At 43.2% G+C, this 22,596-nt stretch overlaps 1 protein-coding gene across 1 annotated transcript in view; it reads right to left on the minus strand.

Moving 5' to 3' along the window:
• The window catches only part of DROSHA (drosha ribonuclease III), a 579,282-nt gene that overhangs the window by 249,162 nt on the left and 307,524 nt on the right, over window positions 1-22,596 (minus strand). The window contains exons 13-14 of the mRNA XM_077492043.1: window positions 20,707-20,876; window positions 10,134-10,258 (exon numbers count right to left, since the gene is read on the minus strand). Coding sequence (XP_077348169.1) covers window positions 10,134-10,258; window positions 20,707-20,876 — 295 coding nt within the window. The remainder of the gene's footprint in view (window positions 1-10,133; window positions 10,259-20,706; window positions 20,877-22,596) is intronic.

Consider the following 22,596-nt stretch of genomic DNA (forward strand, 5'->3'; position numbering starts at 1 on the left):
GCTAGGGCTTCTTTGATAGGTTTCGATTTATGCTTTCCTCGCTGACCCGTTAAAACCCTCCCGGGAGGAGGGCGGGTTGTTGCCCGAAGATTTCTGCTGGGGAAAGAACCGGTTGTCAGCTAACCAATGCTGTTTAAGGTCCGGTATCGCGGCGGTGAGTACGGAGCTCTAGTGGAGTGCGTCCGCCATGGTGAGCTCCATGCAAGCGCCCCCCTTCAATTTGTTTTTATTAAAGTTTAATAGTATACAAAAGGTAGCCATGCGACGTGAAGGATACTGGTATAAAATTACAGAGCATGAAGATATATGTGAACTAAATTCCATCTTGCAACGAATAGGATACATATAATATAACATGTTAAGTAGTTTCATTCTCATTTTAAGACATTGGCGATATTTAGATATGAGAACGAACGCTCGATTGCATGCTTGATTGAGTAAACTTTCCCTAGGGGGATAAATTTAGACAAGCTAAAGGTAGCATTACTTTGTTCTTTACATTTTTGTTCCAAGAATGGTCTTGCTCTGTTATGGGTTTTCCCACTTTAGATGTGGGATTGTTTCCTTCTGCAAACGTTAACCGCCCATTGATAAGAAGGGAAAGAAGGAAGTGTAGATAGGAAAGGCAGAAAGAGAAAAAGGACTTTGAGATTCGGTTAAGGAGGGAATAGACTAGATATGTTCTACTGGGAAGCTCACTTAGCCAGTTTTGGCTCAGATCTGAGTGGTTGTCATGGATTTGTGCATGTAGTCAGCCCATGGCTCCCAGGTGGCCTCACATTTCTTGACTGTATGTCATTCCGGTTTCCATAGGACAATACAAACTGGAAATGATATGAGTGACACAGGAAGGCTGAATTTCGCTTAATGGGCTCAGTTATTTATAAAAATGAGTTTGGCTGCAGTGGATGGGCACCCCAGACGATGTCTATGAAGACGAAACGCGTCGGAAGGACTCCACTGCCACCTGTTTTATGAAAAGCGCTTGTTAAACTACAGAAATGTGGGTTTGTTACTACTATTTAAAATTTTTATTTTAATGTTATTACACTATATGGCCCTATGCTTTCCTTTTATGTGATCATCACTTTGAATCAGGCCTTTATATGTTCGGAGAAAATCTACTGTAGTTGGGAAGACTGCTTGGAAGATTGTCTGGCATTCTAAGCATTTGCTGGTTTGTGTTTTTGGCACTCCAATACTGGCCAGTTCGAGTTTCCACTGATATTAGAAAGCTTGCAGGACCCTTAGAATATACATTCTTTTGGGTAATATACATCTGGTAAGCCCGCATCTGCTAAGGTGGTGGTATCGTCACATGGGTGTTCGCATGCTAACCCTTCTTTGGATCGGATGGTGCATCTGAAGTGTTACTTTACACGTGGGGCTTGAATATTTTCCTCAATATATAGAGACTTTACATGATATTCATTTCCTTTTTTTTTTCATTATTTATATATATATATACATAGAAGCACAAGGTTTTGGCGTTTATTAATTTTATTTATTCACCATATATTTCACAGAAATCTATGTGGTCATACATATGGATGTTATATAGTTTCACAATTTTTATCTAGTTTTCAGTATAATTGTCTAAGTGCTACACTTTTTCACAACACTTGTACACTCTTACTAAAATATCCATTTTAGTGTGTTAGCAGCTTTTTTGACACTTGGATCGCGCAGTGTTTTTCTTTGGGTATAAGGAAAAAATTATTTTCCTCAGAGAAAACAATACTGTACTATAGTATCAGGGTAATAGCATGTGCCTGTTCAAGCCCAAACAGAGATTCAAGAGTTCCGGGGAGACTGTATATAGGTCATTCAAAAGGTTAGGTTTCAGGTAAACTGTGTGCTCTTAGGCAAAGCGCTTTCAGTTAGGTTCAGATTCCTTGGACCTCTTGAGCTTGGGTTTCTGCCAGACTGGAGTAAGCGGGCTAGTGGGCATCTGTCGTTTGGAGGATCCTGCGTTGGTTCCAGAGTGTTGAGAAGATGGATTCTGAGTGAGACCCAGGTGGAGAAAAGCTTCTCTCCCTCTGTAAATTTGGAGAACGTGTAAGATTTGTTCTTGTAGGTTAATTTAAAGTGGTCACCCCAGCAAAAATTAAATGGCAAGAACTGCACATACTGCTGTCGGGTGCATGCTGCCTCCATTGCGAGTAAGGGAACAACTACATATGTGCAAGGCTCAGGTCCTCTCTCCTACTGGTCCGGCGGCCGGGGAGAGAGGAGAGAGCCCGGGTGGTGGCATTGATACCAACGGTTGAAGCTCCCATTAGTGGGAACAGGTTATCTGTGAAAGACAGGTATCCCCTGCCCGCCCCCCCCCCCCCCCGAAAGGTGCCAAATGTGGCACCTGAGGGGGGAAGGAGTACAACGAGTGGAAGTTCCACTTTTGGGTGGAACTCCACTTTAAGATTGAAGGGGAATAACCACCAGTATTTTATGTCTTTTTGTGAAAGCACTGAGAGGAACAGTTAAAGTGTTCTCCTTTTTTGGATAGTTGATGGGAAGAGGTCCGCAAACACTTGAATGCGGTGAGCCTAGATTTTTTTTAATTGTGAGGTTGAGTGAGCCCACTGCAGTACCTCTTCCTTGACCGCATAGTCATGGGTTTCACCACAAGCTCTCTTTTGGCAACCCGTCTGATCGGGGGGCAGTGCTCTATGAGCTCTGTCCAATTCCAATCTGTGGGTATGTCAGGAATGAGATCTTGGATGAGAGAACGTACCGCTGCATGGACATCCGCTACAGTCTCTGGGAGCCCCCTAATCCTGAAGTTGTACCTGCAAGATCTATTCTCTAGGTCATCCATCTTAGATATTGCCATGTCAAGCAGGTCTTGAATATCCTGTATGTGCTCCGTGTTTTGGTTTGTTCTGGAGATAGTAACATCCAGGCTTGATTCAATTGTTTTTATGTGTGAACCTAAGTTCTGGCATTCCGCTTTAATGACCCCTGTGATTTTTGCTGCAGTTTGGGATAAATCAATGCTGAGCATGTCAGCAAATCTGGAGAACATGTCCGCTATGTTAGTGGGCGGATTAGGGTGGTAGATGAGGTGGACCTCCCTCCCTGCGAATGAGAGGAGCCTTCCTCAGCTTGTTGGATACTCACAGGAGCCGCAGATAAAGGGCTGAAGTGAAGGGGGTCCAGGACTGGGCTGTTCACCTGAGTCCCCTGTAGTTCCTGTGTCTGAGGCCTGGTTGCAGCCGCCATCTTGGTGTTCTGAGGTTGCGGTCCCCGCTCGGGATATTTGTGCTTCCAGGGACCTGCAGATGGGTCCCACTGACATGGGGGTGCATGCCGCTGTTCCCCAATCCTAATCTGCTGTCTATGCAGGTTTTCAGGTGTGCTGCTGGCTACTGAAAGTGATGATTCATTGGAGCAGAGCGGAGCTCCCGGTCTACGTGGCCATCTTAGGAGCCGCCGTGCATGCGCCTACCCCAAAGTGCAATATTTTTATGTGAATAAAAGATATACACCATGTGGAGCTCTTTTTTATTTTGGTAAACACTGTTATACTTGCATGGGCTAAGGCGTTCGCTAGACAGGAAGGCTTCGGGGGCCCATCAAAGGCCTTGGCTGGGTTTTAACCACAAGCATGACAGACCTCTTATAAAGAGAGGTCACTTGAAGCTGGCAAGCACAAATGTTTACCTTTGGTGGCGGCGTTGCTGCATAAAAATCACTTTCTATGGTGGTGGAAGGTGGAGATGCATAATAAGATTACCAACACTTGAAATTAGTATATTGACATCACTTGTGGACACTTTTTAGTTTTGTTTTTTTATTTTTATTTTAGCGCAACTCTCAACTTTTATCCTATTATATATAAAAGAAAAACAATGACGTTGAAAAACTTCAGTATCAATGACGCAAAAGATTTTTAGGCTTGCATAACACAGGTTCTAAATATAAGAATGGTGGAGTCTTCAATGCTTCGGAGGTGTTCCTGCAATGACTGAGATAAGGGCCATTGCTACCATTCTTACCCAAGGGATTAAACTATTCTCTTTACAGTGCTTTTCTAAAAGTCTTGAAAATCACTGTCATTCTTTGTGAGCAATGAACTACAGTACATAGGCGGGAAAGGAAGAGCTTTCAAGCAGCTTCCCACCCTAGGCCACCAAATTAGTTTTCTACAGCTGGCCCTTCTCTGTGCCTCTTAATGATAAGCTGGGACACTTCACATAACAGCCGTTGTCACAGAAGTATATAACAGTACTAAACGTTTGAATCCAAGAAAAAAAAAGACCTTTCAGTAAGTTTGTAACTTTATTATTTCCATTCAGAGCAAATGATACCCTGTCATATCCGCATCTACTCTAGAGATAAACCATTTTTGCTTTCTGAACCATTCTTTGTACTTAAGTAGACAGGTTCTATGCTGAGCATCTCCAACACAATGCAAAAATGAAAATAGCTACTGCAGCCACTCCAAAGTAATATTGCCAGGACACAGCTGTAGTAAACTATGAAATGGCACCAAAGCAATCAAATGCTCCTACTGATCTACAATATAGAAGGATTCTGCTGCCAATGAAATCAATATTTGAGTATGACAAAAATATACTGACGGCTACAGATATTGCGGATTGAGGGCTGTGTATAGTGAGGTTCATTTTCAGTTCAGCCTTGTACAAAAAATGCAAACAAAATATTGCATCTCATAATGTAAATAAAAGAAAACAAAGCATATAGTGAAATATTGTTGGTGCTCAGCTATTCAAAGCACTACGTTGTTCTGCAATGTGTTTGAGGTCACAGAAACTGCACACAATGACACGATTACATGAACATACTAAATGTACAAGCAGACTAGGCTAAGTAGGGAGCATTGCAAAACCTGAACTGACAGTGCAATACAAGCCAGAGCTGACCATAAGCAATTAAGCTGAACCTTATCAGTGTTGAGAAACATTGTGAACATATTACAGATGAGCAATCCCTGCCATTACCTACATCATATAGATACATATTTATATTTTGTCTGAAATTCTTTCTGCAAGAGGTTTACTCCCCTTGAGCATTGTCATTTGTCTTTATTTTGCTGAATTATGGAGCGAATAAGCTTATACTATTTTAACCTGTGCTGTTGCTCTTGCTGTAAACTAGCCATGGATAATTAGGCCCTTGTCTTTCAAAGGTTTCAATAAACAATTAGCAGGAGAACATGAATCTTCATTAAACACTTTATTGAAACAAAGACAGTGACAAATATATGTAAACAGGAGTTCAATGTATGTAATCAGTATAAATTGCATTGTTTTCTTTGTGTTCTAGATCATGAGCTGCAAGAATAAAAAGGGAATTACTCTCTCCTTCCAAACATTTTAAAAGACTCATTTCACATTTGCAGGGGCAATAGAGAGTAGATGCAGTTACTATTTTGTTTTGTACTTTGTATTTGTCTTATTCATATCTGTCTCTTGTACTCATTTACACATAACCCTTCATGACTGTGCCTTTTCACATACTTACCTAGGTGGATGCAGCATCAGTTCCCCCAGCTGGCACTAAGAGTGAGAACCGAGCGGATGGATCCCGACCATAAGGTCACAATCTTTACCCAGCCTGGACTGGCACTGTGACATCAGCCAACAGCAGGCTTCAGCCCTCTGTCTGCTGAAAATGTGTCACAGAAGTACAGAACGAACAGCATTCCTGTGATCCACAGGAGAAATACAGCCATACAAGCTTTGGCTGTACTTCTTTAATGACATTGGCTGTATGTTTGGAGTCATTGTCCTGCTGCAGAAAAAAACATGGAGCCAATCAGACGCCTCCCTGATAGTATGGCATGATGGTTATGTATCTGCCTGAATAGCTCAGCATTGAGGACACCATTGATCTTGACCAATTCTCCAACTACATTTGCAGAAATGCAGCCCCAAACTTGCAAGGAATCTTCATCATGACTCATGGTTTCCTGTTAGACAATTATTGTTGTACTGCTATCCAGTACAATACAGTACTTCGGCAAACTAACTGCCTCCTGCTACAGACAGATATTTAAAAAATTGACTCATTAGTTCAGAACTCCTGCTGCCATTTTCCTGCACCCCAGTTCTTATGTTTTTGTGCATAGTTGAGTCACTTAGTCTTGTTTTCCCATAAGGTATTGCTTTTTGACCACAATTCTTCTATTAGAACCAATTCTGGCCATACATCTCCAGAGAGTAGGTGGGTGTACCTGACTCCCAATGGTTTCTGCCAGTTCTGTGCTGATGGCACACCATTTATCTGCTGCATTACATTTCCTTGGCCGACAACAGCATCTACGTTCTTCAAAGTTGGCTGTTTCTTTGTGTGTCCTCAAAAGAGCTTGAACAGCACATCCTGAAACCCCAGTCTGCTTTGAAATCTTTGCCTGGGAGAGACATTGATGATGCAGTAAACTACCTTGTGTGCTCAGTCTCGCCATGGTGTATGACCTGTGACATTAAATGGTCTTCCACAACCTCACCTTAGTAGCAGGGTTTGGCTGCTCCTCACCCAAATTTTAAGCATCCTACACAGCTGTTTCTGTTTCAGTTAATGACTGTTGCAACCTACACCTTCTTAGCACCTGATTGGTATAACTGGTTAATCGTACAAAGTGTGCAAGTGTAAGAATTGAAGCTGGCTTGAAGCCAAAGGGCTTTAGATTTGTCTTCTATTCGCTCACTTTGCATTGTGTAAATTAATAAGCATTCCTTCACACCTGCCTTAAACCTTTGCACAGTACTGTGTATATATGTTTGTTTTTTTATTAAACAATTTTCTTGTTTATTTCTTGTACAGCACAGCACTTTTTATACATTTAGATCAGTTCTACTTGCCCCAAAAATTTGCATTCCTGAGGGCATGCCCAAAAGCTTTGCCAAGTATCCAATCACCTGAATGTAGCAGCCTATAACTCAGACTCTATGAATATCCAGCCTGTGCCCTTTACTATGTGGTTAAAATAACACATTTGAGCATGCATTTATGAATACAAAACTTTTCAACAGCCTAGCCACATAGAGAGGCCCAACATGCAGGGAGCACCATCAGGTGTTCTAGGAGCATAAATTACACATCTAACTTGTTGACTACCTATTACACTTTTGAAGGCCCTGGATCACCAGGACAATGACACGTGACACTGATGTGGCACTAATGACAGATGGCACTGATACGTGGCACTGATGACAGATGGCACTGATAACAGATGGCATGTGGCACTGGGGACAGGTGGCACCAATAGGTGGCACTGGGGACAGTTGGCACTGATAGGTGGCACTGTGTTGTGTGATTCTTTTTTTCACTCACACTGTAGCAGGAAGGTCTCCCTCCTCACACTCGATCTCTGTGTGAGGAGGGAGAGCCGGCAATGAGAGATGATCTCATATGTTCACACTTGAAGCTCTCATTGGAAGCTCTGATTGAGTGCTAAATGGCCACCGTGGTTGGCCATTTAGAAATGATCTGTGATTGGCTGTGTCCAAGGGACACGGCCAACACAGAATTTCCCCCGAAATTCCCCGGTGGAGTGCTAAGGGGAAGTAAACAGGAGAACGTCCAGGGATGCCCTCCCGACAATTTTTTTTCCATTCAAAATTTTTATTAGAAATAGATAATGGTTACAGTAACAGAGCACGTAACGTGCGTGCAAAAACAGTATGGTCCAACACATAGCATCTATTAAAACATGTCACAAATATTATGCATCCAAGTACATCATATGTCCAGATTGCGTTTCTGGAGCAGATCCTACGCACACCATGGAAAGGTCTAGCCTTCTGCTATTATGTATAGAGTAGCTCTTCCCTATCCATCCAATCAGCTGTCATAAGTAATTTTTTAACAAGTCTCATTGGGATGGTCAAGGTAAAGGATCTTCTGTCATGTCTAAGAAGGAAGGTAGGGTTCTGTTCCGAAGCAAGTCAGTCATCTTACGCGAGGTCATTTGTGGGCAAATTGGTAGACCGTCCAAATTATGATAGGCTACTGGGAGTGAAAAATGAGTAGTTGAGTGTTAGCTACATAGGTAGAAGAAGGGAGGGAGGGAGGGGGGGGTAAAGAGACAGAGGAGTATAGGAGGAAGGAAGGGTGTAGGGAATATGATTGCCTCTCCGACTTCCGCCGTTCAGAACATATGGGCCCAGTCTAACTGGGTCTCTGTGTTTCTTGCGATGCAGATGGGACCGAGTAGATCCCAGTCCGTCTTAGCCTAGGAGGAGGAGGGGTATTGATCATGTGGTCACCCAAAGACAGTGTTCGGGTCACAAGAAACTGGTCCTTAATGTAACGTTATTTTTATTACTTAATTCATGGGTTGTAGGCTCAGCTGATATCTCTCTGAGTTTGTGAAATCTCTCCATTGCCCCCATGTTCTGGCAAACTTATGTGGGGTATCTTTCGCAATGTGGATTAGTTCTTCCATTTCTGCCATCTTCTCGATGCGTTTAAACCATTCTGAAATGGAAGGGGTATCCGGGGACCCCCAGTGAGCTGGTACGCATAATTTGGCTGCGTTAAGCAGGTGTATAGACAGAGAGTGTTTGTAAACTAGAGCAGGTATATCAGAGTGGTGAAGTAGAAATCTCTCAGGCGAGTAGTCTAGCTGGGTATTCGTGATTTGGGATATGGTGGTGTGAACTAGCATCCAAAAGGTCTGCAATCTGGGGCATGACCACCAGACATGAAGGAATGTGCCTCTCTCAATGTTGCATCTCCAGCACCTGTCTGTGGTCTCTTTGTTGTATTTGTTTACCAAAGCTGGTGTCCTGTACCACCTTGAGATTGTCTTATAATTGTTTTCCTGTATTGTGACATTAAGTGATGCTTTGTGGGCGATTAGAAAAATCTTCTCCCAGTGTTCCTCTGTCCATTCCATCTGCAAGTCCCTCTCCCAGGCCCTGCACGCTGTCCCCTCTTTCGGTGAGATCGAGGAAAAAAGAAGTGAGTATGTAATTGAGATTACATGTTGTTGCGGCGTGGTTTGGGAGCAGAGACTCTCGAATGGGGTAAGTGAGCGTCCAAGTGAGTTGTCTAAATTTGTCTTTAGGAGGAAGTGTCGGATTTGGAAGTAAACCCAATAGGGGAGGGGGTCTGCTTTGGGAGTTTTGGGAATTGCCTCGCGGTCTAGTAATTTACCCCTTTGGAAAAATTGATGGGCCTGTAAGTCCGTAAATGGCCAGCTGTTTCTGAGAAAGTGGGTGGACATTCCCGGTTGGAAGTCCGGGTTTAGCCTAACCGTGGTGAGAGGACCCGGGTTTGAGGAGATCTTGCCTCCTTTGACTGCTTCTCTGAAACTGAATAACGTTGCACTGATGAGAGGGTGTTCTTTCAGTGTCTTGGGGATGCAGTGCGGGGATATCCAAGGGGTACTTTTGATTTGGAGTTCCGTCAGGGAGTCTTCTAGTTTCACCCAGTCTTTAGTATCATTGTGAACCGCCCAATCTACTACTCTACATAGGTGACTGGCTCGTGCATATTTTGTGAGGTCCGGTAGACCGATGCCCCCCTTTTGTTTTGGTTTGGTAAGTTGAGAATAACTAATTCTGGGGCGTTTGTGGTGCCAGAGAAAATTTTGGGTCAGCCTTCTCATTACTTGAAAAAAGGAACGAGGGAGTTTAATGGGTATCGTTTGGAATAAGTATAGCACTCGAGGAAGGACATTCATTTTCAATATAGCCGCGCGGCAAAACCATGAAAAATGCGATTTGTCCCAGTTGCGCAAGTCTGAAGCAATCGCTTGAGTAAGTGGGCCAAAATTCCTCGCATAAAGGTCCGACAGGTGTGAGGGGAGTTGAATCCCTAGATATTTAATTGAGTCACGTTTCCATATGAATGGAAAGTTATTTTGGCATAGGGTGACTACGTCTTGTGGGAGGGATATATTGAGGGCATGGGATTTAGAGAAACCTCCCGACAATTGAGCGCTGCACTGTAGTCGTCTTTTGGCTATATCGTGGGCGCGAAGTGGTTAATCATTCAATTGCACAATTTACTAATAACATGGCAAACACTTAAAATACCAATATACAGCTGTACTAAAGTATATTCAATGAGAACCATGAAGAAAATATCACGTACAGAATGACATTTTTGATTCAGAACAAACATCATTTACTGTATGGTATGTAGAAAAAGGAACTTACTGTGGATCTCCAGCATAACTCAGCTGGGCAGGTCTTATACCAAAATGCACAATAATAGGGAAAGTAATCACTTCTGGGTTAAACTGCTCACGGTCAAGCTGATCAATTCGAACTGAGCTGGGTTTCTTAAAAAAAAAAAAAAAAAAAAAAAAAAAAAAGAAATACAAATTGGTATACAATTACAACACAGAGTTTGTATAACACCATGGGGGACCTACATCTGTCAACACTAGTCTCTGCTAAACTTTTAAAGAGCTCCAGAAAGCCATTCTGGGGATTTCAGAGTTGCTTCTTCAATGTCAGCTACAATACATGAATCGTGCAAAAACCAAGAATGGGGGTGTTGAGAACAAGTGGAAGATTAAACTGTAGACAATTTTTAAAAATGTTTATTTGTAAATTGGTTTAATGAATTGCTGATATACAGTAAATGCTATACGTGAAACACTGCAAATCTCCACAAACATGTTTTCTGTTTCACTTTATTTAGTCATACGTACTGTAACATAGTACACGCTCTTTAACTACTTCCCACCCAGCCAATGTATATATACAGCCGGGTGGGAGCCTCCTCCTTCTGACTGGACGTTCAGGAACGTCCTTCAGAAGGAGGGGGATCGTGCCCACGCAGCGGCGCGATCCCGATGCACTCGTGTCACCCGGACACGGCGCATCTCGGATCGGCAGGAGGGCTCTGTAGATTGGCCCTCCTGATCACGACGGCCAGGTCCGATCACAGCCATCATGTGAACAAACAGCCGGTTGCTAGGCAATTGGCTCTCCTCTCCGCACACGGAAGTCATCGCTGAGGAGAGGAGAGCAGATCACTGCAGCCGGCTGGTGATCAGTGAGTATGAGCTGTTTTTACAGCTTTTTACTCACTGATCACCAGTCTAGTATAAAACACACATGTCCTCACACATATCCCCCACATGTGTCCCACTGATTATCTGCACACATACGTACGTGATCACCTGCACATATCTGTACATGATCATTTGCGTACATATGTCCGTGATCACACAAACCAATTATTATACACTTAACAGAATTTTTTTTACCAAAAACATGTAGCAGAATACATTTTGGCTTAAATTTACGAAAAAATTAGATTTTATTGGATTTCTTTTAAAATATAAAGAAGAAAATATTGCTTTTTTTTCCAAATTTACACTCTTTTTAGCGCTTATATCGCAAAAAATAAAAAACTGAGTAGTGAATAAATACCACCAAAATAAAGCTCTATTTGTGCGAACAAAATGATAAAAATTTCATTTGGGTACAGTGTAGCACGACCGTGCAATTGTCATTGAAAGAGCGAGAGTGATGAAAGCTGAAAATTGGGCTGGGAAGGAAGGGGGCGAAAGTGCCCTGTATTGTAGTGGTTAATGATCTGAACCAAAACCAATCAACAAAAATGTCATACATTGCAGCTTACCAGTCCTTAACCAGTTCAATACTGGGCACTTACCCCCTTCATGCCCAGGACAATTTTCAGCTTTCAGTGCTGTCACACTTTGAATGACAATTGAGCGGTCATACAACACTGTACCCAAACTAAATTTTTATAATTTTCTTCCCACAAATAGAGGTTTCTTTTGGTGGTAATTGATCACCACTGGAATTTTTATTTTTTCTAAACAAACTAAAAAATAGACATTTTTGAAAAAAAAAAAAAAAGGTTTTTTTTTGTTTCTGTTATACTCTTTTCTTTTCTCCTTCACTGAGTTGATGGGCACTGACATGCAACACTGATGGGCACTGACAGGCGGCACTGATGGGCAGCACTGATTGGTACTTTCATTACTGATGGGCACTGATTGGCATCTGTTTACGGCACTGACAGGCGTTACTGATGGCCAATCGGCTCTCCCTGTCAGCATAAACCAAGGAAAGCCATTTACCGCCACTTCGTGGTCACATGCTGATCATGTGGTAAAGAGACTATGAATCAGAATTGCGGTGTTCCAGAATGAAACACCACACCACCGATTGCCGTGTTCGTGCCACTGCAGACGCGCTTTTGTGGCTTATCCTGCCATATATGTCATATTACGTTCAGTCAGGATAACGCAACCATGGCAGGAAGTGGCTTTTTTTTTTCGGATTTTGGAAGGGAGGGTTATAACCCTTTAACCCTTGTCAGATTATTATCCCCCCCCCCATCTGTGCCCCATTGTGGAGATTTTCCATCAGTTCCTGTGTCATAGCCACACCAGAAGTAAGGGGAAATCCCTGCAAATTAGGAGAATTCCTTCACAACCTATGTGTGTGATTATATGTCAGTATTACATTGTATATCCCTGCATGTTGTGGTCATTCAGGTGCTTATCTAGTAGTTTTTTTAAACTATCGATGCTCCCCACCAAGACCACCGCCTGTGGAAGGGAATTCCACATACTTTCTGCTCTTACAGTAAAGAACCCTCTATGTAGTTTAAGGTTAACCCTCTTTTCTTCTAATTTTAATTAGTGGCCACCTGTCTTGTTATACTCCCTTCTGTAAAAAAGTTGTATCCCTATTGTGGGGTCACCAGTAGGGTATTTACAAATTTAAATCATATCCCCTCTCAAGTGTCTCTTCTCCAGAGAGAATAAGTTCAGTGCTCGCAACCTTTCCTCACAACTAATATCTTCCAGACCCCTTATTAGCTTTGTTGCCCTTCTTTGTACTCGCTCCATTTCCAGTACATCCCTCCTGAGGACTGGCGCCCAGAACTGGACAGCCTACTCTAGGTGCAGCCGGACCAGCGTGTTGTAGAGCGGGAGAATTATTGTTTTATTTTTTTCTGGAATTGGTCACCTTTTTAATACATGCCAATATTCTGTTTGCTTTTTTAGCAACAGCTTGGCATTGCATGCCATTGCTGAGCCTATCTACTAGGACCCCCAGATCCTTTTCCATCCTAGATTCCCTCAGAGGTTCTCCCAGTGCATTTTTTTGATATTTTGGCAATATATTGGTATATTTTTGGCACCCAAATGCATTATTTTAAATTTTTCTACATTAAACCTCATTTTCCATGTAGTTGCCCACCACATTAATTTATTCAGATCTTTTTGCAAGGTTTCCACAACCTGCAGAGTAGTTATTGCCCTGCTTAGCATACTATCGTTTGTAAATACAGAGATTCAACTGTTTACCCCAGCCTCCAGGTCGTTTATGAACAAAATAAATAGGATTGGTCTCAGTAAAGAATCCTGAGGAACCCCACTACCCACCTCTGACCATTCTGAGTATTCTGTACCTGTGTACTTAGTTCTAGCTATTTTACTGCTCCTCCTCTTTGGTTACAATCAGCCAATAACATTCATCATCATTTTTATTTTACTTCCCCCACCCAATTCCAGCAGCAATCTTTTCTATCTATGTCGAATCTTTCCTCTCTATGTCGAATCTTTCCTCTCTATGTCGAATCTTTCCTCTCTATGTCGAATCTTTCCTCTCTATGTCGAATCTTTCCTCTCTATGTCGAATCTTTCATCTCTATGTCAAATCTTTCCTCTCTATGTCAAATCTTTCCTCTCTATGTAGAATAATCCTGGACTAATAGTTAGGGTTAGGCACAATAGACCACAGGTTCGATAGACACAGATTGATATTGTTAGCATCATGTCAAATCTCCTATCCATATCGAACTGTTGTCACAACAAAAACGAAAATAAAGCATTTATGTCGGATCTTTCATTTTTCGGATTCTGCACCTTCGTTATCGTTTGTTAAAACGATAACGAAAATACCTGAAATTCGGACAAAAACGAATGCACATGTCTAATCCTCACTCCTGCTAGCCTGGGGAGTGTTCTTACTTGCACAGACTATACATCTACATCCCTTGCTCAGGACATTACCTATATTTTTCAGCCTGCCAGCTAGATTACCTGGCTGCCATCAGCCCCACTCAATAGTGGTCTGCCGGCCTCTTGTGCCTCAATATGGCACCATCCTTACACCTGCTGGTCCAGAGAACATTCATGCTTAGACAGATGGTACATCAGCACCCCCTGCTCTGGTCCTGCCTGAGTGATTGCTGGATAAATCTGGCTGTTTGACATCTTACGGCCTCCTGTGCTGACGGCGGCCAACTTGCTACACCCGGATCAAACTCTTCAGTTTTTCAACAGATATTTCCTCCCAACGTTACCCGGGTTGCCCCAGCCTGCAGCACCCGCCACTGCTACCCCCTCCACCACCACACAACTGATCACCGCCACACCAACCCTGCTCCAGGACAGAGCCCGGGTGGCGCCAAGGCACCTCGAGCAACTCACTTCATAACACGCACCCCAGAGCACTCTCCCATCAGGTGTGCCATCAATTATTCATTTGACACCCTCTTCAGCCTAAGGAATACCGCTACAACATTACCGACCGCCACCCTAACAATACTACGGAAAGAACAATTTTAAGAGCAAATTTGAAACCAACCATCCAAAACAGGGATACACCACATCCAGGACAACACCTGTCATGCGCCCTGATCAACACTAGATCAGCAGTCAAGCACAAACACAAAATTCAAGATTTTATCACTCAACAACACAGACTGTCTCTTCATCACGGAAAGCTGGCTAACACCTGACTGTAACACCATTCTAGCAGAGTTAGTTGCAGTGCCTGACAACTACTGCATCCTAACTGAGCACAGAGTCGGTCAAAGAGGAGGTGGCCCAGCAGTGATCTACAAATCTCACCTCACGTTAACAAAACCAACTTTACGGGGGGGCGTGGCCGGAAGCCAAGGAGGAAGGACGCGCTGGAGAGGAGCTCCGCTGATACCTCTCTCTATCCACCTCCATCCGTGCTCGGGGCTCCTCTAAAAAGTCCCTAACCCACCCATCCTCGTTGCGGGAGACACCCGCTACATTCTGTTGCCGTTTTTGTCCAGCCGAAGCGTCTCTAAGCACCCCGAACTGGCTCGCAGACGCAGCAGGAGGCCCATCACCGCCATCTTGAGGCCTACCCTCACTCTGTAACCCCTGGACACTAGTGCAGTGGGCACCAACACGGCATCCACCCGCCACGCAGACTGGAGGATACCCCCGCTTGAGACCGGGAGACTGTGGTCAATCGGCAGCCGGCGAGGAGGCGATCGGAGCGCATAGATCTCAGGTGAGCGCCGGCGGCCATCTTGGTACATCTTGGGCCGGCTGAAAGACTCCCTCCTCAGACTCCTCCAGCCTTAGTACCCCAATATCCTGGGGAAGGATAGGGACCCCCGCCACAAATGGGAACGATTACCCCCAGGAGGGATATCTGCAACCCCACAGCCGCCGATCCTAGTCCAGGAGACTCATTTTTGCCCAGGGGGTTCCCTTAAATTCGTTGCTAAACATTTTCCAATTTCTTTCATGGCTTCTGACCACTCCGGCAAAGCAGGGGTCACAATCCTGATAAAAAAATCCTGTCCGTTGAGGATAAAATCCTTGTTTATTGATCCCCGGGGTAGATACATTCTCCTGGACTGCGACTACCTCTCCTGCTCTCTGCCACTGGAGACTTAATGACTTCCTCCTACGCAATCCTGTCATTGAAACCCAATTATCCCAAAACTTAACCAGATCTTTCCAATTAAACGAAGGCTCTGTGACGGACGTGTCCACCCTCTGGCAGGCTCACAAGGCGTTCTTTAGAGGCCTGTGTATCTCAGCCGGCTCCCGCCTGAAGCGGGACTCAGCAGCTCAGAGACTAGACGTTATATCACAATTGCGAAAAGCAGAAACTTTGCTTCTGGCCTCCCCTACGGTGAAACATCTATGCACAGTTACCTCTCTACGCGAACGGTTAAAGTCCCTGGATATGCAAAAATGCTCCAAGGCCCTACTCTGGACAAAACAGAAGTTTTATGAATTCGCCAACAAGCCCCACAGGATGCTGGTGAACAAGCTCAAACCCTGCCCATTCCACTCCTATCCTGAATTCCTCCTTCAGGTAGATGGTACCCCAACCCACTGCCCACTAACAATGTCTAAAGGTTTTGGGGAGTTTTATAATAAACTGTACAACTGCCTAGCCTCAGATCCCAAACATCTATTCTCACAAGAGGAATTTGACTCTTTTTGCGCCCCTTTAAAGTTACCTAAATTGTCATCGTCCCAAGTAGATACCCTCAACGCCGCTATCACATCAGAAGAGCTAGCGGCAGTCGTGAAAGAATTGCCCTCACCTAAATCTCCAGGCCCCGATGGTTTACCTTATCTCTTATAAAACCTTCCTCCCGATCCTGAGTCTATATTTGCTAAACCTTTTTACTTCCCTACAGAAAGGCACTATACCTCACCCTCAGTTTTTACACGCTCATATCACAGTCCTCCCAAAACCGGGCAAATCCACATCTTCGTCGGACAATTACAGACTCATAGCCCTACTCAATTCTGATTATAAGATCTTTACTAAAATCTTGGCCAACAGACTCTCCTCTATGATTCCTATCCTGGTCCATAGTGACCAGGTGGGTTTTGTTCTAGGTAGACGGGCGGGTGACAACACCAGACGCACCGTTGATTTAATAGATCTGCTCGACAAAAAATCCCGTTCCGCCCTTATCTTCAGCTTAGACGCACAAAAAGCATTCAATAGACTTGGTTGGCCCTACATATTTGCCACACTTAGGCATTTTGGTTTTTAAGGCTCCTTTATATCGGCCCTCCAAGCCTTGTATTCTCTTCCCACATCCCAGGTACAATTGGCATCTTTTATTTCTCCACTGTTCACACATAGCAATGGCACTAGACAGGGATGTCCTCTCTCCCCCTTGCTGTTTATATTATGCCTTGAACACCTAGCCGCAGCCATTAGAGAGAATCCGGATGTAAGCGGGGTCTCCTTGAGACAGAAGGAATAGAAATTGTCTCTTTTCGCAGACGACATACTTCTCACCCTGATGAAACCACCCATCTCACTCCCCAACTTCCACGCCATCTTAGACACGTTCGGTAAACTCTTGGGGTATAAAGTTAATACAACCAAGACAGAAGCCCTCCCTATTCATATACCTCCTTCGCTTCTTGCTTCCCTACAAAACAATTTCCCCTATCATTGGTGTCCTGTGTCTCTTAAATACCTTGGCATTCATTTAACGGCGTCTTATCACTCCTTGTACCACGCTAACTTTCTCTCCCTAATCTCGGAAACACACAGCTTGCTCCGTAGGTGGATGGACTGTCCTTTGTCCCTCCTGGGTAGGATAAACGTTCTCAAAATGGCTATACTCCCAAAATTATTATATCTTTTTGAAACCTTGCCAATCAAGCTCCCTATGCCGCAACTCAGGCATATTCAACAGGCCTTTACTAAATTCATATGGGGGAACAAATCACATAGAATTGCTTACACAGTAGTCTTCGCCCCACGCTCCCACGGAGGAATAGGAGCACCCGATATTGTAAAGTATTATTATGCTGATCCTTCATGACTCCTCATCACCCACGCTAGAATCTCATCTCTACATGCGGAGGTGAGCCAAGATTTTACCTACCCCTTTATCTCTCTAAATTTTACCCTGGTCATTCTGCCAGTTACACACTTCCTATACTAGGTTGACAAACCTCACTCAGGGTGTTCATGGAGGATCAGCTTTGAGACCGCGGGATGGAAAGTGTATCAGGATTACATAACACATGTCTGGAATACAGAACATACAGTTCCTTAAAAAGCCTTGACCTCAACCCGACAGAACACCTTTGGAATGAATTAGAGTGGAGATTGCAAGCCCGACCTTCTCATCCACATCAGTGCCTGACCTCATAAACGGGCTTCTGGAAAAATGGTCAAACATTCCCATAGACACACGCCTAAACCTTGTGGACAGCCTTCCCAGAAGTGCTGAAGCTGTTATAGCTGCAAAGTGTTGGCCAACTCAATTTAAAGCGGGGTTCCACCCTAAAGTGCAACTTCCGCTGATCGGAACCCTCCCCCCCCCTCCGGTGTCACAATTGGCACCTTTCAGGGGGGAGGGGGGTGGAGATACCTGTCGAAGACAGGTATTTACACCCACTTCCGGGCATAGACTCCCGTGGGAGTCTATGCCTCTTCCTGTCCTGCCGCGCTGTCTGCTGGGACACACACGGGTCCCAGAGACAGCACGGACAATTCCTATTGCGCTGCGCGACTCGCACATGTGCAGTAGGGAACCGGGAAGTGAAGCCGATTCGCTTCACTTCCTGATTGCCTCACCTAGAATGGTGGCGGCAGCAGCCGAGAGCCGAGCGATCGATCAGCCTCGGCTGCCGGCATCGCTGGAACCCGGGACAGGTGAGTGTCCATTTATTAAAAGTCAGCAGCTGTAGTATTTATAGCTGCTGGCTTTTAATATTTTTTTTGTAGGTGGAATCCCTCTTTAACTCTATGGACTAAGACTGGGATGCCATTAACGTTCATGTGCATAAAAAAGCAGCCGTTCCAATACTTTATGCAATATACTGTACAACACAATGGGAGTACATTTGTTTTAAAGAGGTTAACAGTGGAAGAATAGGATTTGAAGCGCCAAATGCCAGTAACACCTTGTAAACGCGGTAACTCGCATTTAGCCAAGTTTTGATTACAGGTGTTTTTAATGGAGATACATTTTTGACTACTTTAAAAAAATTACAAAATATTAAAACGCTCCTTAACGCAAACACGGCTAAATGCGGCATGTAAACATGGCAAAACTGACGTTTTTAAATGTTGTTTACTATCTGTCAAGTTAAATTGTTCAGGGGAGGTTTTAAAATGTCCCGTGCACATTAAGCCTAAGGCCTTTTTTACACAAGGAAAAACAAAATTCAGCTTTCAGCTGTGGATAAAGTTATCTACCACACCTAAACTCGCACAGTGCTTTCCTATGGCCCCATTCATACACCATGTTTAGCAATGGTTTTGTTACATGTGGTTTTATCCAACCTAGTGTGGTCAGTTTTTTGGCAATCCTGTCCTCCAATGGCCAAAGCATGTACTGAGAGCACCCCCCCCCTTTCCTATAGTCCCCACTGCAGTCTCCACCCCAATCTCTCTAAGCCCCTTATGCAGCTAAGCAGTGGTCATGTGATCAATAAATTAACAAAGTATTCATAATGCAATTTTTTTTATATCCAAACTGAGATGTTTTGCCTTGCATGTGAATGTTAAACTGAATGGGTTGTTTTACAAGGTTAGGATTCACATATACTTTAAAGAGGAAGTAAACTCTCCCACTCTGATACTCCTTTTCATTTAGTCCATTATAATAATTATTAAACTATATCCACTGTAATCCAGCCCAAATCACATATTACTTACTGTTTAAAGAAACTTTAAAAAAACTTGATTCCAGGGGTTAGGCAGCACCATCTTAAGTATTGTTAAGTGGAGTGTATTTCCGCTTTTACATTGAGCACTTCCTGTACTGTTAAACAAGCCTCCTTCTCAATCCAACAGTTCTATGGCAACCCTGCTTCCCTGTTCATAGCTGACTTGTTTTATTTCATAGTATTTACTTGTGCTGATTATCTAGTGTTTGCCTTTGTCAGTCTTATCAGCTTCAGCTGATAAGACTGCGGTAATGCTGTCCGATGGCCAGGTTTACACTGCATGTGATGTCACATGGTCACATGGGGTGTAGGCGGAAGCTCTGAATGATTCTGCCATCTCCTGGGATTTCAGTGTTGTGCCGTAGGAAGTCCTAATAATAGATAAAGTACACAGAGTGTGCCGTAAATCAGGGGAGATCTGGGCATGCTCAGTGACGTCATTCTAAAGAACAAAAAGGATTACAACAATACTAAGCATGCAAGGAGATATCTACAAGCAGTGTTCATTAGGGTTTTTTATGGTGATTTACATGGGACACAGTTGTGGGGGAGTGTTTACAACCACTTTAAATCCAGAGACTGTGAAGCAGGATGGAAAAATGGCCTTGAAATGGCAGATCTTTAGGAAGAGACCAGGGAACAACTGCTAAAAGTCTGAGTGTGCCTAAGTACCAGGTTTGTCTGGGCCATTATGGTGCAATATGAATCATTATTTTCCTCTTACTTTATCTTTCTTAGCAGACACAGCAGAATTCATACTGGAGGGAAGGTATAGATTAGCTTGAACTGGGACCAGAGAATTACCAAGGCATCTATGGCTAAGGCTACAAGATTCTTCGTCCTGGCAACAAAGAGAGGACTTTTTTTTATTAAATCTGGAGGCTAGGGTGTCTACATCAAGAGCCCCCCATTGTTTAGCAGATTTAAGATATCCCCTTGATCCAGGGAGTGGTGGCCAAGGTAGTCTTTCTAGTTGTCCACTCCTGGGATGTTCTTGCAGTGTGTGTGGGTCCAGGATTGCAGGAATTGAATTGAAGGAACCAGAGTGTAGTAGGGGACCAGGTAACCAAAAACCCAGAAGTCTGTTAAATGTCGAAAAGGTTTCAGCAAGTTTTTATTACCCAGAAATATTTTTTGCAAGGTAATCTCTAAAAGTCATTGTAGCTTGGTGTTGGGACAAACAAGTACTATCATTTTAAACCATAACAGTCTTTATGCATGGGAATGTTATAAGGGAAACCACTGATAATGATACACAAGGCTTTGTGGGCACAAACAATAAAAAAATAAAGTAAACGTACCATTACAGGGTTAGTGACAATCATTCCTTTGCATTCTTCTGCATATTTTTGCCACTCTAGCTCCTCCCACTGGAGCATGTTTGCAATTTCTTCTTCTGGAACCAATGCTTTGTTACTTCGAATCAAGTACAACAACACTTGGTGCATAGATAGAACTTCCTTACCCCCATCTGCAATGCACAACAGATAACAGTTTTATTTAGAGATGATCCAAGGAGAACTGGGCAGCGGTTTAACTGACACTGAATTATTTTGCGATCGACTAACACCCTGGTTTTGCAGCTCTGATTCATCTGTCCGGGATATACTGAATATATCACAAAACAATGAATATATTAACATAACTTTATGCATGTTCAAGGTTACAGATGACACGTTCTAGAATCTATATTTAACTCATGCTGACCATTATTTGTTATTTGGAGATTTTGAAAGTAGAAAAATCTTACCAAAAAATTGCATGCAGTTGAGAGTGAATAGGCTGTAGGATTTGTCTTGCAATGTGGATATATATTTATTAAACGCAGCCCTTTATAATACACAGTAAAGTATAAAACAGAGTGTATGTATGTGTATATATATATATATATATATATATATATATATATATATATATATATATATATACAGGGGTCAAGTCCTGGGAAAAAAAAGTGTGGGAACTCCCACCCAAGATCCATTCCCCCACCAAAAAAAAAAAAAAAGTACGCTCATATGCATATATACTTCAAAGAAAATACAGTACAACATTTATTGTAAAGTGCAAGTTTACAAAAACAAAATAACGTGTCAAACAAAACAATCAACACAATGGGTGATGATCTTTCCCTCGCAGGGAATTTCTACCACAAATACACCCTGTTCCAAATTCTGTTACACAGCCCATTAGAAAATATCCCACAAACAGGAATAACGTTGTACTTGGCGTTTAAGATTATCAACTTTCCGAGATTTATTATCATCTGCGCTGCGATGTGTGGTCAGCCATTTTGTGACATATGGCAAAGGATCCCATAAATGCACAGGGGGGCCAATGAGACTAATAAACAATAGAGAAGATAGGCGTTCAATGCCAAGCCCACTCCTAATGGGTGACATCACCAAATTCATTGTACTGAAGCCCCTTTCACAATCACCGGATGTCACTGGAAGACTGTTAACTGCTGTCACCACTGGTTTCAGCTTTTCAGGAATCTCTTCACCACCATTATCAATGTAGTCTCTGAAACCTTCACAGATGGATGGATAATAGCTGAGACGGAATCTTTTGCACAGCTGCTCCAGCGTCACTTCACCTTCAAACCATGGACTGTCCACATTGATTGGCCTGCGTTGTGCATTCAGGATGTCAATTTCAGAAACAAGACTTTCAAATTCACCTGACTGTGATGAAGTGGCAGGTCTGTTGCTTGCAGTTAAAGCAAAGAGTCTGGAGCGCAAATTATCCACCAAACATTGGTAAAACTGAGGGAGGTTTATCTTCACTTGGCCTTTTGAACTCTCTGTATTCATGGTCACACCTTTGAAATTCCCTTTCTCTAGCGATTCCATGACTTCTTTCAGATGTTTACCAGGCATGTCTTTCATTTTTTCAACTGCACGAATTGAACGATTAATCAGCTGATAGGCTCGTGGAAGTGTGATGTCATCTCTTTGTAGAGCTTCAGATAGCAGTCCCATTTCCTGAACAGCATCCGCAACCCCTGCAAGGTTTAACAAATAATCTTCTGATGTCAAGACCTTGTTAAGGCCACTAAATAGAGATTTCTGTTGACTGTTACGAGCTGAGCTCAAACTTGCTTTCAAGAAATGACTGTGTAGTGCAGGATACGACTCCCAAACTGCTCGTATAGCTCTCTGGCTTGAAGCAACCCATCGAACTGAAAAAAC

This window comes from Lithobates pipiens, unplaced genomic scaffold (genome assembly GCF_037356315.1).
Source record: "Lithobates pipiens isolate NorthernLeopardFrog02 unplaced genomic scaffold, aLitPip1_a1.2 Scaffold_19, whole genome shotgun sequence".
Classification (NCBI taxonomy): domain Eukaryota; kingdom Metazoa; phylum Chordata; class Amphibia; order Anura; family Ranidae; genus Lithobates; species Lithobates pipiens.